The sequence below is a fragment of the Oncorhynchus clarkii genome, unplaced genomic scaffold, assembly GCF_045791955.1.
Source record: "Oncorhynchus clarkii lewisi isolate Uvic-CL-2024 unplaced genomic scaffold, UVic_Ocla_1.0 unplaced_contig_1137_pilon_pilon, whole genome shotgun sequence".
Taxonomy (NCBI): domain Eukaryota; kingdom Metazoa; phylum Chordata; class Actinopteri; order Salmoniformes; family Salmonidae; genus Oncorhynchus; species Oncorhynchus clarkii.
This window is the reverse complement of record NW_027258049.1, coordinates 104,230-117,200: the sequence shown is the minus strand read 5'-3', so window position 1 is coordinate 117,200 and position 12,971 is coordinate 104,230. Positions and strand designations below refer to the sequence as shown.

Here is a 12,971-nt window from a genome sequence, read left to right as displayed (position 1 = left end):
TGCAGCCTCTAAGTTGTAGCCTTTATTGGAACACTTGTAGACAACAGCACAACAGTGAAATAAAGAACATTCACAGTCCCAATGAGGCTCCAGAGAAACTGGACTGTACCCAAGTTCCCACCCCCCTCTTAGGAGGAATCGGGGCCTAGGGGGAGAGGAGTATGTCCACACCCCTATCCCACATAAACACACCCCTACATGTACACATAATATTGATACTCACGACTGACTAACACAACATAACTGTGCATCCTCATAACCAGCAGAGGGTAGGAATATACAGGTTCATTTCACATTCAATCCTTTTCAGTTGGTAAGTCAAACAGGGTCATATGATTTCTGAAATGAGAAGAGGAAACGATCTGTTTGCAGCAGGGTTGAGGGGTCGAATTGAAAATGACTTTTTTAAATCAGGATATTTTAATTTAATGAATTTGCATTCTAAAATCGACACTTGAAAAATGTAATCGACCCCAGCCATTGGACTAAGGCTCTAAGCATGGAATCATTAAAACAAGAGAGACCCCGAGCAGTAAGTTATACTGAGGAGAAGACAGCCCTTCTCAAAGCCAATCAGATGACTGACTTCCATATTCTACTTCAAACTCCACTTGAGGCACAGACAGGACACCACCTGCAAACATTCAGCGACATGTAAAACCAGAGAAAACACATTACAATTAAACACAGCCGTCAAACACACCTGTGACTCACACAATTTTAAAGCAATCTTTTTAAAGAAAATTTGGAATAGTGTTTAATTAATTGACTGGAATTGAAATAGAATTGACCCCAACCCTGACCCCTACTGCTACGCACTTCCCCATTCATTAACGCTCAGCTCTGTATGAGCCAGATGAGAGGCAACAAAATGGTGGAAACTCAGCTCGCCAAAATTAGAGACGTCCTTGGTCAAAAAACAACCCTTTGCACAAAGCCTTGAATGCTCTTCCCGGACCCTTCCATCATATTGATTACACATAGTGCTTCCCTGCACACTGCAAAACACTGAAGATGAGGGCTTGGGTTTCTCTCTATATTATACAACTGCTTATACAGTCTTTTCAGCCCTCCAAGAGGATATAGAGAAGTGCTGCATTGTGGTGGTAAGAGATCAGGTTGGGTTTAAAATTGGCCCATCACTCAAGAGCACTACATTGGACCATCTACAAGCCACTCAAGAGGACTACAATGGAGAGTGGCAAAAACATGGCGGTGCCTCAGACAGTCCTCTTCCCCGTAGAAAAGGAGATTTTAAAATAGAAGACAAGTTGTGGAGCATCACCACAAGTAGAGTACATTTAGCCCTGATTGGTCAATCGCTGCACTTGTAGACTCGAGGTCTAGGATGTGATTGGGTTTAGGAGTCTGCAATATGATTGGTTGTTCTGAGAGTAACGTTCAAGAGATTGGCCAAAGGTGTTGGGTACTATATTCTGATTGGGTCCTGTTGTTGGATGATGTGCTCTGATTCGGTGCAATGTTTGCTAGCGTGTCCTGATTGTTGGGTCTGACTAGTATGAGCAGCTGAGACACACAATAAAATAAATGGGGGGACAAGGATGGAAACAGAAAGAGATTGTTTAGATCAACATGAGATTTAATGGCAGTCCTAGTATCAGTCTGTGGTGTAGTCTCAGTCCTAGTGAAGGTATGTCAGTCTGTGGTGTAGTCTCAGTCCTAGTGAAGGTATGTCAGTCTGTGGTGTAGTCTCAGTCCTAGTGAAGGTATGTCAGTCTGTGGTGTAGTCTCAGTCCTAGTGAAGGTATGTAAGTCTGTGGTGTAGTCTCAGTCCTAGTGAAGGTATGTCAGTCTGTGGTGTGGCCTCAGTCCTAGTGAAGGTATGTCAGTCTGTGGTGTAGTCTCAGTCCTAGTGAAGGTATGTCAGTCTGTGGTGTAGTCTCAGTCCTAGTGAAGGTATGTCAGTCTGTGGTGTAGTCTCAGTCCTAGTGAAGGTATGTCAGTCTGTGGTGTAGTCTCAGTCCTAGTGAAGGTATGTCAGTCTGTGGTGTAGTCTCAGTCCTAGTGAAGGTATGTCAGTCTGTGGTGTAGTCTCAGTCCTAGTGAAGGTATGTCAGTCTGTGGTGTAGTCTCAGTCCTAGTGAAGGTATGTCAGTCTGTGGTGTAGTCTCAGTCCTAGTGAAGGTATGTCAGTCTGTGATGTAGTCTCAGTCCTAGTGAAGGTATGTCAGTCTGTGGTGTAGTCTCAGTCCTAGTGAAGGTATGTCAGTCTGTGGTGTAGTCTCAGTCCTAGTGAAGGTATGTCAGTCTGTGGTGTAGTCTCAGTCCTAGTGAAGGTATGTCAGTCTGTGGTGTAGTCTCAGTCCTAGTGAAGGTATGTCAGTCTGTGGTGTAGTCTCAGTCCTAGTGAAGGTATGTCAGTCTGTGGTGTAGTCTCAGTCCTAGTGAAGGTATGTCAGTCTGTGGTGTAGTCTCAGTCCTAGTGAAGGTATGTCAGTCTGTGGTGTAGTCTCAGTCCTAGTGAAGGTATGTCAGTCTGTGGTGTAGTCTCAGTCCTGGTGAAGGTATGTCAGTCTGTGGTGTAGTCTCAGTCCTGGTGAAGGTACGTCAGTCTGTGGTGTAGTCTCAGTCCTGGTGAAGGTATGTCAGTCTGTGGTGTAGTCTCAGTCCTAGTGAAGGTATGTCAGTCTGTGGTGTAGTCTCAGTCCTAGTGAAGGTATGTCAGTCTGTGGTGTAGTCTCAGTCCTAGTGAAGGTATGTCAGTCTGTGGTGTAGTCTCAGTCCTAGTGAAGGTATGTCAGTCTGTGGTGTGGTCTCAGTCCTAGTGAAGGTATGTAAGTCTGTGGTGTGGTCTCAGTCCTAGTGAAGGTATGTCAGTCTGTGGTGTGGCCTCAGCTTTAAAGTGCAGATCATACTTGTTTGGTTTGTTGTCGTCTTTTTATGTCTGGTTCTTCTTTTGGAATGATTCCAACTACCCCTTTCCCTCTCTCCCTCCCTCCTTCAGTAGTCCTCCACCCATCCATTCTCCATGATGAAAGCATCGATGACCTCTTTCATGGCCAGATTAGGAATCAGCTGGTCTTGAGTCAGAGGGCTGCGTGTCACCGGGTCAAAATGGCCCACTCGCTGCAAACATAAGAACAAAGACAGTTAGGATCCTATGGGAGACATAACACCCTTAATAGCAGGGCTGAAAGTACATTTCATTTCTTCCTGGTACAGAACCTGACCAACAGAATGTATGAGCCTGATCAGAGAATTACACCCCTCTCGTCTTCTACGCTGCTGCTACTCTGTTACCATCTATGCATCGTCACTTTAATAACTACCTACATGTACATATTACCTCAATTACCTCGACACCGGTGCCCCCGCACATTGACTCTGTACCGGTACCCCCTGTATATAGCCCCACTATTCCATGTGTAACTCTGTGTTGTTGTCTGTTTACACTGCTATGCTTTATCTTGGCCAGGTCACAGTTGTAAATGAGAATATGTTCTCAACTAGCCTACCTGGTTAAATAAAGGTGAAACAAAAAATAAACAAAATAAAAAATTCTTATTTACTGCTGCTCTTCAATTATTTGTTATTCTTATCTCTTACTTTTTTGTGTGGTATTTTCTTAGAACTGCATTGTTTGTTAAGGCCTTGTAAGTAAGCATTTCACTGTAAGGTCTACATCTGTTGTTTTGGTGGATGTGACAAATGTGATTTGATTTGAATCCCTATTAATTCAATAGCATCTCTGTTGGCCTAGTCGTAAAGATGTGTCATTTAACATGTATGACCTTTTATTGTGGCATAAACACAAACAGTTATGATGTTTTCATCTGATTGCCAAGCCATCACTTGAAAAAGGCTGCTTTACTAATAGGCTACCAGCCTGCGTTCATCCACTCACAGTATATTTCAGTTCCAGCCTGCATTCATCCACTCACAGTATATTTCAGTTCCAGCCTGCGTTCATCCACTCACAGTATATTTCAGTTCCAGCCTCCAAACAGTGGTGAATGGAAAGAAGCATCTGTGACATAAAGCCTCAGAAAGTCTGATGACATTCTCTCTTTGTCATTAGGACAGAATGTATGTGTCCACTGCTGACCGCGCGTGTCTCGGTGTCGGCCACTCATCTCTACTTTGGCAAAATGTCTGTGTTTTCGTCCAACCACATTGCATTTTGGGAGCCATTTTCATGTCTCATGTCTCTGACATGCTGTAATGATAGTGGTGTAATAGCATACAGTTCTTGACTTGTTTTAATTATTGTTGAGATAGGGTCATGTTTTACCGGAACAACATACCCCCACTATATACTTTGCAGGGACACCGTACCGGACCATACCGCCTTACATTCACCCCTGCTTAATACTTAATAATACTACAGCAAAAATGATGTGTAACTATTCTTTTACATGGGTTGTGGGAGGCAACATCCAGGTTGTTCCAGTTTAACATGTCTGTACGTAACAGAACGTCAGTTTGGCATAGAATAACTACCTCACTGCCTACATCAATACCTGATCACTACTTTATCCGCTTGAATACAATACTAAATAGTAGCTAGCAAGATGGCAATCACTGAGGTTATTTTTAATGAGTGCATTTCGCAAGTGTCTAGTTTGCATCAACTACCTCCACTAAAACCATTGCAAAGGTTTTGCCTTCAAATTTTGGTTTCAAATCATGACGTTTTGGCATGTCTGCCTCGTGATTTGCTGGGAGAGTTGTCTGTCTGAAGATGACCCACCCCAGAATTTTTTTCTCCACCTTATCAAGTATGCCGTAAGAGCCCATCTTTCAAACCTGACCCAGTCACTGCTGTTGCCTAGGGTCAGGTTTGATGAGGTCAGGTTTGATGAGGTCAGGTTTGATGAGGTCAGGTTTGATGAGACTAATTCTTACCTGTAGGTGCTCCTCGATGTCTTTGCGGTCGTAAGTGATCCCACTGGGTGTAATGCAGGGCTCCCTCATCAACTCAAAGCTGATCTTTCCACACAGGTAGTCTGGGATCTCCCTCTTCTGTTAAACAAACAGCGGTTATCACTAAATAGCCATGTTAGAACAGATGTATACTGTAGTTACATATTTTAGTGTCTTGTACATTCGGACCTGGTATTTGTTATTAATGAAGGGTTTGGGTTCAGATTGTTTAAGGGTTTAGGAATAGAGAGTTGTTTCTAGTATGGCCAGAGTGATAGCCATCAAACACAAACCATTGATTATGTATGGGCTAGTGATGAGTTCCAAACCCCTAACCCCTACTCCACAGCAGACTAGCCGCTCCTCTAGATCTGAGAGGATTGGACAGGTGGAAGCAATTTGGAATCATTTTCACCCAGCCAATCAGAAGACAAGATGAAACTTGTATTTAGATCTCCCTATTACTCGCCTCCTTCTCAAAAACCATTCGATGGGAAGGTTAGAGGGGAGGGACCTCTGACCTTCTCATCCAATGGGTGTTCAGACAGAGGCGAGGAAAGGGGAGAGGAAGAATCAAGGAAATGCAACAAGAGATTCTCCCCCTGATCCTGTATCCAGCAGGAGGCAGTAGAACACTCACCTTCCTCTTCTCATCCAGCTGAGAGAAGAGCTCCTCCATGTCTGACAGGTGCTTGTCCTGTAGAGAAATGTGACACCTAAATTAACATCCCTTTATTCATCAATTGTACACAAGGTCCAACCAAAATCTTACTTCCCCTTTATCCCAACTCCTCCGAAAGACACACATACATGCAATAAGCTAGAGTAAGACCAAACCCGATTTAAACAGGTTTAAAACATGTTCTGTTGCAGAGGCATCATGCCCATAGGGGACACAGGGGCACGTGCCCATAGGGGACACAGGGGCACGTGCCCATAGGGGACACAGGGGCACGTGCCCATAGGGGACACAGGGGCACGTGCCTACTCAGATTTGTCCTGTAAAAAATATATATATTTTTTTATATATAGACACACTACTAGCCACCTATCTCATAACTCGCTACCTATCATTTAAGTTAGAGTAGCTTGTCTAACTATCAGGCTGGCTTGTCTGCTGGTAAGGTTGGTAGACTAGAAAAGCAAGCAATTACTAAATGTACTGAATAACACTCACCTTCCTCTCAATCTTTTACTCAGATTGGTGTATTCCTCTCCTCATCTCATTTTAATAGTCTAGTAGCTTCCTCTCATCTCAATAGTCTAGTAGCTTCCTCTCATCTCAATAGTCTAGTAGCTTCCTCTCATCTCAATAGTCTAGTAGCTTCCTCTCATCTCAATAGTCTAGTAGCTTCCTCTCATCTCAATAGTCTAGTAGCTTCCTCTCATCTCAATAGTCTAGTAGCTTCCTCTCATCTCAATAGTCTAGTAGCTTCCTCTCATCTCAATAGTCTAGTAGCTTCCTCTCATCTCAATAGTCTAGTAGCTTCCTCTCATCTCAATAGTCTAGTAGCTTCCTCTCATCTCAATAGTCTAGTAGCTTCCTCTCATCTCAATAGTCTAGTAGCTTCCTCTCATCTCAATAGTCTAGTAGCTTCCTCTCATCTCAATAGTCTAGTAGCTTCCTCTCATCTCAATAGTCTAGTAGCTTCCTCTCATCTCAATAGTCTAGTAGCTTCCTCTCATCTCAATAGTCTAGTAGCTTCCTCTCATCTCAATAGTCTAGTAGCTTCCTCTCATCTCAATAGTCTAGTAGCTTCCTCTCATCTCAATAGTCTAGTAGCTTCCTCTCATCTCAATAGTCTAGTAGCTTCCTCTCATCTCAATAGTCTAGTAGCTTCCTCTCATCTCAATAGTCTAGTAGCTTCCTCTCATCTCAATAGTCTAGTAGCTTCCTCTCATCTCAATAGTCTAGTAGCTTCCTCTCATCTCAATAGTCTAGTAGCTTCCTCTCATCTCAATAGTCTAGTAGCTTCCTCTCATCTCAATAGTCTAGTAGCTTCCTCTCATCTCAATAGTCTAGTAGCTTCCTCTCATCTCAATAGTCTAGTAGCTTCCTCTCATCTCAATAGTCTAGTAGCTTCCTCTCATCTCAATAGTCTAGTAGCTTCCTCTCATCTCAATAGTCTAGTAGCTTCCTCTCATCTCAATAGTCTAGTAGCTTCCTCTCATCTCAATAGTCTAGTAGCTTCCTCTCATCTCAATAGTCTAGTAGCTTCCTCTCATCTCAATAGTCTAGTAGCTTCCTCTCATCTCAATAGTCTAGTAGCTTCCTCTCATCTCAATAGTCTAGTAGCTTCCTCTCATCTCAATAGTCTAGTAGCTTCCTCTCATCTCAATAGTCTAGTCTAGCATATGTATATATTTTATTTTACCACTAGTCAGGAGGATACAGGCAGCTCAAGAGTTATTCTTATCTTTGCAAAAAAACATCATTTGACATAGAATTAAGCACAACTGCTAAATTCTCCTAAACCCCCCTCCAGACCACCCCCTGCCATCCTCACATACTTTATGCCCACTCAGAGTTTTTGGGAGCATAACACCCCTGTTCTATTGCATATCCTTATGAGGGGAAAAAAACAGATCTTGATTAGTAAGGTTGTGTTAACATGTCTTTGGTTTAGCCAATGAAAACCCTTTAGTTGTTTAACCATTTCTCGTAACCTAGGCTACGAGAGCATTCTAAACAGAATGTGGGTAAGTGCTTATTTTCCCATTGTTATTTGTTTATACCCTGCGTCTTTGGACGTTAGCTGGATGTTCGTACACTTGGTTTAGGACTCACGTGTTTGGAGGGGAACTTAGTGAGGTCGTGTCGGCTTCTGCATTCCTCCGACTTGGCGTCTTGTTCCTCTCTGCTGTCATCCAGTTCCCTGAGGATAGGACCAAAGTCATCAGCCAACCAACCACTTCAGCCAACCAAGGCTTAACTTACTGCAATATAAATGGATAGTATGGATTGTAGGCCTATAAATGGATGGACTAACTGGTTTTACACACCAACCACAGTTGGTGATTTTTTTTACAGAGTGACGCCAAGCACACAGTTAATTAACAGTAATCTAGAGCATGGTGCTTGCAACATCAGGATAGTGGGTTTGATTCCCGGGACCACCGGGCATGAAAAGTATATGCCTGCATGACTGCTTTGGTTGAAAGGGTCTGCCAAATGGCATATATTATGATTATATTAATGCCCCCTACTGTTAGAGACGTTCTACCAACAAGGCTGGGAGAATGCAGTGGTTTCCCACTGACTAATGGCAATTGATTGTTAAACAACACGTTTATGGTTGTTTCATTTCAACTTGAGTGTTGTGGAAAAACTAAATCAAACTAAATCAAAATGGCTATTCTCTGATTCACAAAGTCAATTCATGCTCTGTAAATCCCCCTCCCAAACCCTACAGTGTTCCCATCATGTGGCTGGAACAGATTCAGATGAGTCTCTATTGTCCTACAAGAGGAGAACCTTAGCTCACACATTATATATACACACACAACAGTGGAGGCTGCTGAGGGGAGGACGGGTCATAATAATAGCTGGAACGGTGTGATTGGAATGGCATCAAACATGCTGGATACCATTCCATTAGACTCCATTCCAGCCACTAGACTCCACTCCAGCCACTGCTATGAGCCGTCCACTGATACACAACATATATAGAACACACAGCCGGAAACAAACTATAGGTGAGCACAGAATCAAAGAATCTCTCACCTCTCCTTCTCTGCCAGGATGAGTTTGGTGAGATAGGCATGCAGCTCGTTCTCCTGGTTAATGCGCTTCTCCTCGATGCTGTTCCAGCGCTTCTTCTTGGCTATCCGGAGGGCACTGGGAATGTCGTCACCAAAGTTCAACCGTTGCTCTTTCGCCAGGTTATATGCTGAGGGCCAAATGAAGGACAACTATTATTATTAATGGTGAAAATTAAGCTTTGCATTATAAATGAGCTGACTTAATCCAATGTCCTGTCAATACTTTTTTATTAGGACTTAGGCAAGTAACTTATAAATATATTTTGATGTGTGTATCTAGACTCCCGAATGGGAGTGTGTCCGGGATGGGTGCATCTTGATATTCTTCCTCTCCTCTCCTCAATAGTCTTGTAGCTTCCTCTCCTCACCTCAATAGTCTTGTAGCTTCCTCTCCTCACCTCAATAGTCTAGTCTAGTAGCTTCCTCTCCTCATCTCATTTTAATAGTCTAGTAGCTTCCTCTCATCTCAATAGTCTAGTAGCTTCCTCATCTTAATAGTCTAGTAGCTTCCTCTCCTCATCTTAATAGTCTAGTAGCGTCCTCTCATCTCAATAGTCTAGTAGCTTCCTCTCATCTCAATAGTCTAGTAGCTTCCTCTCATCTCAATAGTCTAGTAGCTTCCTCTCATCTCAATATTCTAGTAGCTTCCTCATCTTAATAGTCTAGTAGCTTCCTCATCTTAATAGTCTAGTAGCTTCCTCTCATCTCAATAGTCTAGTAGCTTCCTCTTCCCATCTCAATAGTCTAGTAGCTTCCTCTCCTCATCTCAATAGTCTAGTAGCTTCCTCTCCTCATCTCAATAGTCTAGTAGCTTCCTCTCCTCATCTCAATAGTCTAGTAGCTTCCTCTCCTCATCTCAATAGTCTAGTAGCTTCCTCTCCTCATCTCAATAGTCTAGTAGCTTCCTCTCCTCGTCTCAACAGTCTAGTAGCTTCCTCTCCTCATCTCAATAGTCTAGTAGCTTCCTCTCCTCGTCTCAACAGTCTAGTAGCTTCCTCTCCTCATCTCAATAGTCTAGTAGCTACCTCTTAATTTCCTCTCCTTAATCTACACCGATCTGAAATCCAAAGACTGGTTAACACTACCTGGTAGATGTATATTGGGAATTTCTTTTGACACTTGTCCAGTTCTTTAAAATGAGTACAGATGAAGGAGAGAAGACATGAGGCCTATGGGACAGGGGGACTACGGGATAGGAGGCCTATTTCGACTAGTGAGATGCACCCTCTGTGTCTGGACCCTTGATTGCCATCTTGGTCCCCAGCCCACCTCTCTGCAGGTTGCCGATGGCTTCGTCGTAATTCTCCATCTCCAGGTGACACTGACCCAGGAAGAAGAGGGCCTTGACTGACTGGGGGTCCAGCTCCAGCGCCTGCTTGCAGTCGGCCAGGGCCTTGTCGTGTTGCTGCAGCTTCACGTGGCACAGTGCCCGGTTGGTGTAGTACACAGACACTGAGGGGTTTCGCTTCTGGGGACAAACACATGATTCACTATTTATATCCCCCTTCCTCACACCCTTATCCCATTCCTAAGTATGCCACGCTTGCACACGCACACACTCTTCGCAAAGTTACAATTTGGGACACTACCTCAGTTCCACCCACACACACTCCACACTCTCTCCCCTTCTCCCGAGGCCTTGTCCTTACGATGGCTTTGCTGTAGCAGGCGGCCGACTCCTGGTACTTGCGGCTGAGGAAGAGGCGGTTGCCCTGCTCCTTCCACTCCTGCGCTGAGACACTCTTCTCAGGGCTGCCCGCCATTTTGTCCGCCGGCCCCGCTGTGGCGGCGGCCTCTCCGCTCTGCTTCCCTATCCTGCTACCCGTGTCTCAGGCCGGGCTGCGGCTGGCTAGGGGGAGAATGCACAAGTTCCAAGACATCAATAGTATGGGTGAGGGAAGCAGATGGAGGAGTTTCATTTGAGGGGTGTTGCTGGTCTACTACTATAAATAGTGATCAAATCAAATCAAAGTTTATTTGTCACATGTGCCGAATACAACAGGTGTAGGTAGACCTTACAGCGAAATGCTTACTTATAGGCTCTAACCAATAGTGTGAAAAAAAGGTGTGTGTGTGTGTAGGTAAATAAAGAAATATAGACACCAGTTAGTCAGGCTGATTGAGGTAGTATGTACATGTAGGTATGGTTAAAGTGACTATGCATATATGATGAGTAGCAGTAGCGTAAAAAGAGGGGTTGGCGGGTGGTGGGACACAATGCAGATAGCCCGGTTAGCCAATGAGCGAGAGCACTGGTTGGTCGGGCCAATTGAGGTAGTATGTACATGAACGTACTGTATAGTTAAAGTGACTATGCACATATGATCAACAGAGAGTAGCAGCAGCGTAAAAGAGGAGTTGCGGGGGGGCACACGATGCAAATAGTCCGGGTAACCATTTGGTTACCTGTTTAGGAGTTTTATGGCTTGGGGGTAAAATCTGTTGAGAAGCCTTTTTGTCCTAGACTTGGCACTCCGGTACCGCTTGCCATGCGGTAGTAGAGAGAACAGTCTATGACTGGGGTGGCTGGGGTCTTTGACAATTTTTAGGGCCTTCCTCTGACACCGCCTGGTGTAGAGGTCCTGGATGGCAGGCAGCTTTGCCCCAGTGATGCACTGGGCCGTATGCACTACCCTCTGTAGTGCCTTGCGGTCGGAGGCCGAGCAATTGCCATACCAGGCAGTGATGCAACCGGTCAGGATGTTCTCGATGTTGCAGCTGTAGAACCTTTTGAGGATCTCAGGACCCATGCCAAATCTTTTCAGTTTCCTGAGGGGGAATAGGCTTTGTCGTACTGTCTTCACAACTGTCTTGGAGTGTTTGGACCATTCTAGTTTGTTGTTGATGTGGACACCAAGGAACTTGAAGCTCTCAACCTGCTCCACTACAGCCCCGTCGATGAGAATGGGGACGTGCTCAGTGCTCCTTTTCCTGTAGTCCACAATCATCTCCTTAGTCTTGGCTACGTTGAGGGATAGGTTGTTATTCTGGCACCACCCGGCCAGGTCTCTGACCTCCTCCCTATAGGCTGTCTTGTCGTTGTCGGTGATCAGGCCTACCACTCTTGTCATCAGCAAACTTAAGGATGGTGTTGGAGTCGTGCCTGGCCATGCAGTCGTGGGTGATCAGGGAGTACAGGAGGGGACTGAGCACGCACCCCTGGGCAGCTGCAGCGTGGCAGATGTGTTGCTACCTACCCTCACCGCCTGGGGGGCGGCCCGTCAGGAAGTCCATGATCCAGTTGCAGAGGGAGGTGTTTAGTCTCAGATTCCTTAGCTTAATGATGAGCTTTGAGGGAACTATGGTGTTGAACACTGAGCTGTAGTCAATGAACAGCATTCTCACATAGTTGTTCCTTTTGTCCAGGTGGGAAAGGACAGTGTGGAGTGCAATAGAGATTGCATCATCTGTGGATCTGTTTGGGCGGTATGCAAATTGGAGTGGGTCTAGGGTTTCTGGGATAATGGTGATAATGGTGTTGATGTGAGCCATTACCAGCCTTTCAAAGCACTTGATGGCTATGGACGTGAGTGCTACGGGTCTGTAGTCATTTAGGGGTGTAGTCATTCAGGGGTGTTGCCAGTCTACTAGTACAAAAAGTGATTGAGGTGTGTTGCCGGTCTACTCTACTGTAAACAGTGATTGAGGGGTGTTGCCGGTCTACTCTACTGTAAACAGTGATTGAGGGGTGTTGCCGGTCTACTCTACTGTAAACAGTGATTGAGGGGTGTTGCCGGTCTACTCTACTGTAAACAGTGATTGAGGGGTGTTGCCAGTCTACTCTACTTTAAACAGTGATTGAGGGGTGTTGCCGGTCTACTCTACTGTAAACAGTGATTGAGGGGTGTTGCCGGTCTACTACTACAAACAGTGACTGTAGCTAATTTGTAGTTAACTAGCACAATGTTTGGATAAAACAACAGGGGCTAGCTTGCTACATCGTTTGATTTGACAGTTGCACTGAAGTAAAGATACAGGAAAAATAGTCAACTCTGGCTAACTGGCAAGCTTCCAAATAGCTGCAAGTATAACGCTAGCTAGTCTGTTACCGTTTCGATGCCCTCCCCTCAGGTAACAAGCGGCCTCTCCGACTTCGCTCTCGTCCTGGTTATGGCCTCCTCCCACACAGCTCGTCTGTCTACCTCTTCCAACGCAGACAATTGAATATTTTTGGAATATAACGTTAGCTAGCTAGCGAACTGCCTAACTATAACGAAAAGCACAGGTATCCAAACATGTGTATAATCAATGTATATTATTTGACAGAGTAGTCTGTAGTATTATTTTAGGTGGGAGGACACGCTAGTGCGTAACCAGCTAACTAG

The 12,971-nt window shown here is 44.7% G+C and overlaps 1 protein-coding gene across 1 annotated transcript; it reads right to left on the bottom strand.

Annotated features, from left to right (window-relative positions):
* Nucleotides 1-9: 9 nt before the first annotated feature.
* LOC139394642 (E3 ubiquitin-protein ligase CHIP-like) lies at nucleotides 10-12,917 on the bottom strand. Its single transcript, XM_071142746.1, has 8 exons — nucleotides 12,696-12,917; nucleotides 10,296-10,495; nucleotides 9,916-10,114; nucleotides 8,609-8,774; nucleotides 7,673-7,760; nucleotides 5,525-5,581; nucleotides 4,867-4,983; nucleotides 10-3,087 (listed from the first exon to the last, which is right to left on the bottom strand). The coding sequence occupies exons 2-8, from the start codon at nucleotides 10,407-10,409 to the stop codon at nucleotides 2,962-2,964; spliced, it is 867 nt and encodes a 288-aa protein (XP_070998847.1). The 5' UTR covers nucleotides 10,410-10,495; nucleotides 12,696-12,917; the 3' UTR covers nucleotides 10-2,961.
* Nucleotides 12,918-12,971: the final 54 nt, after the last annotated feature.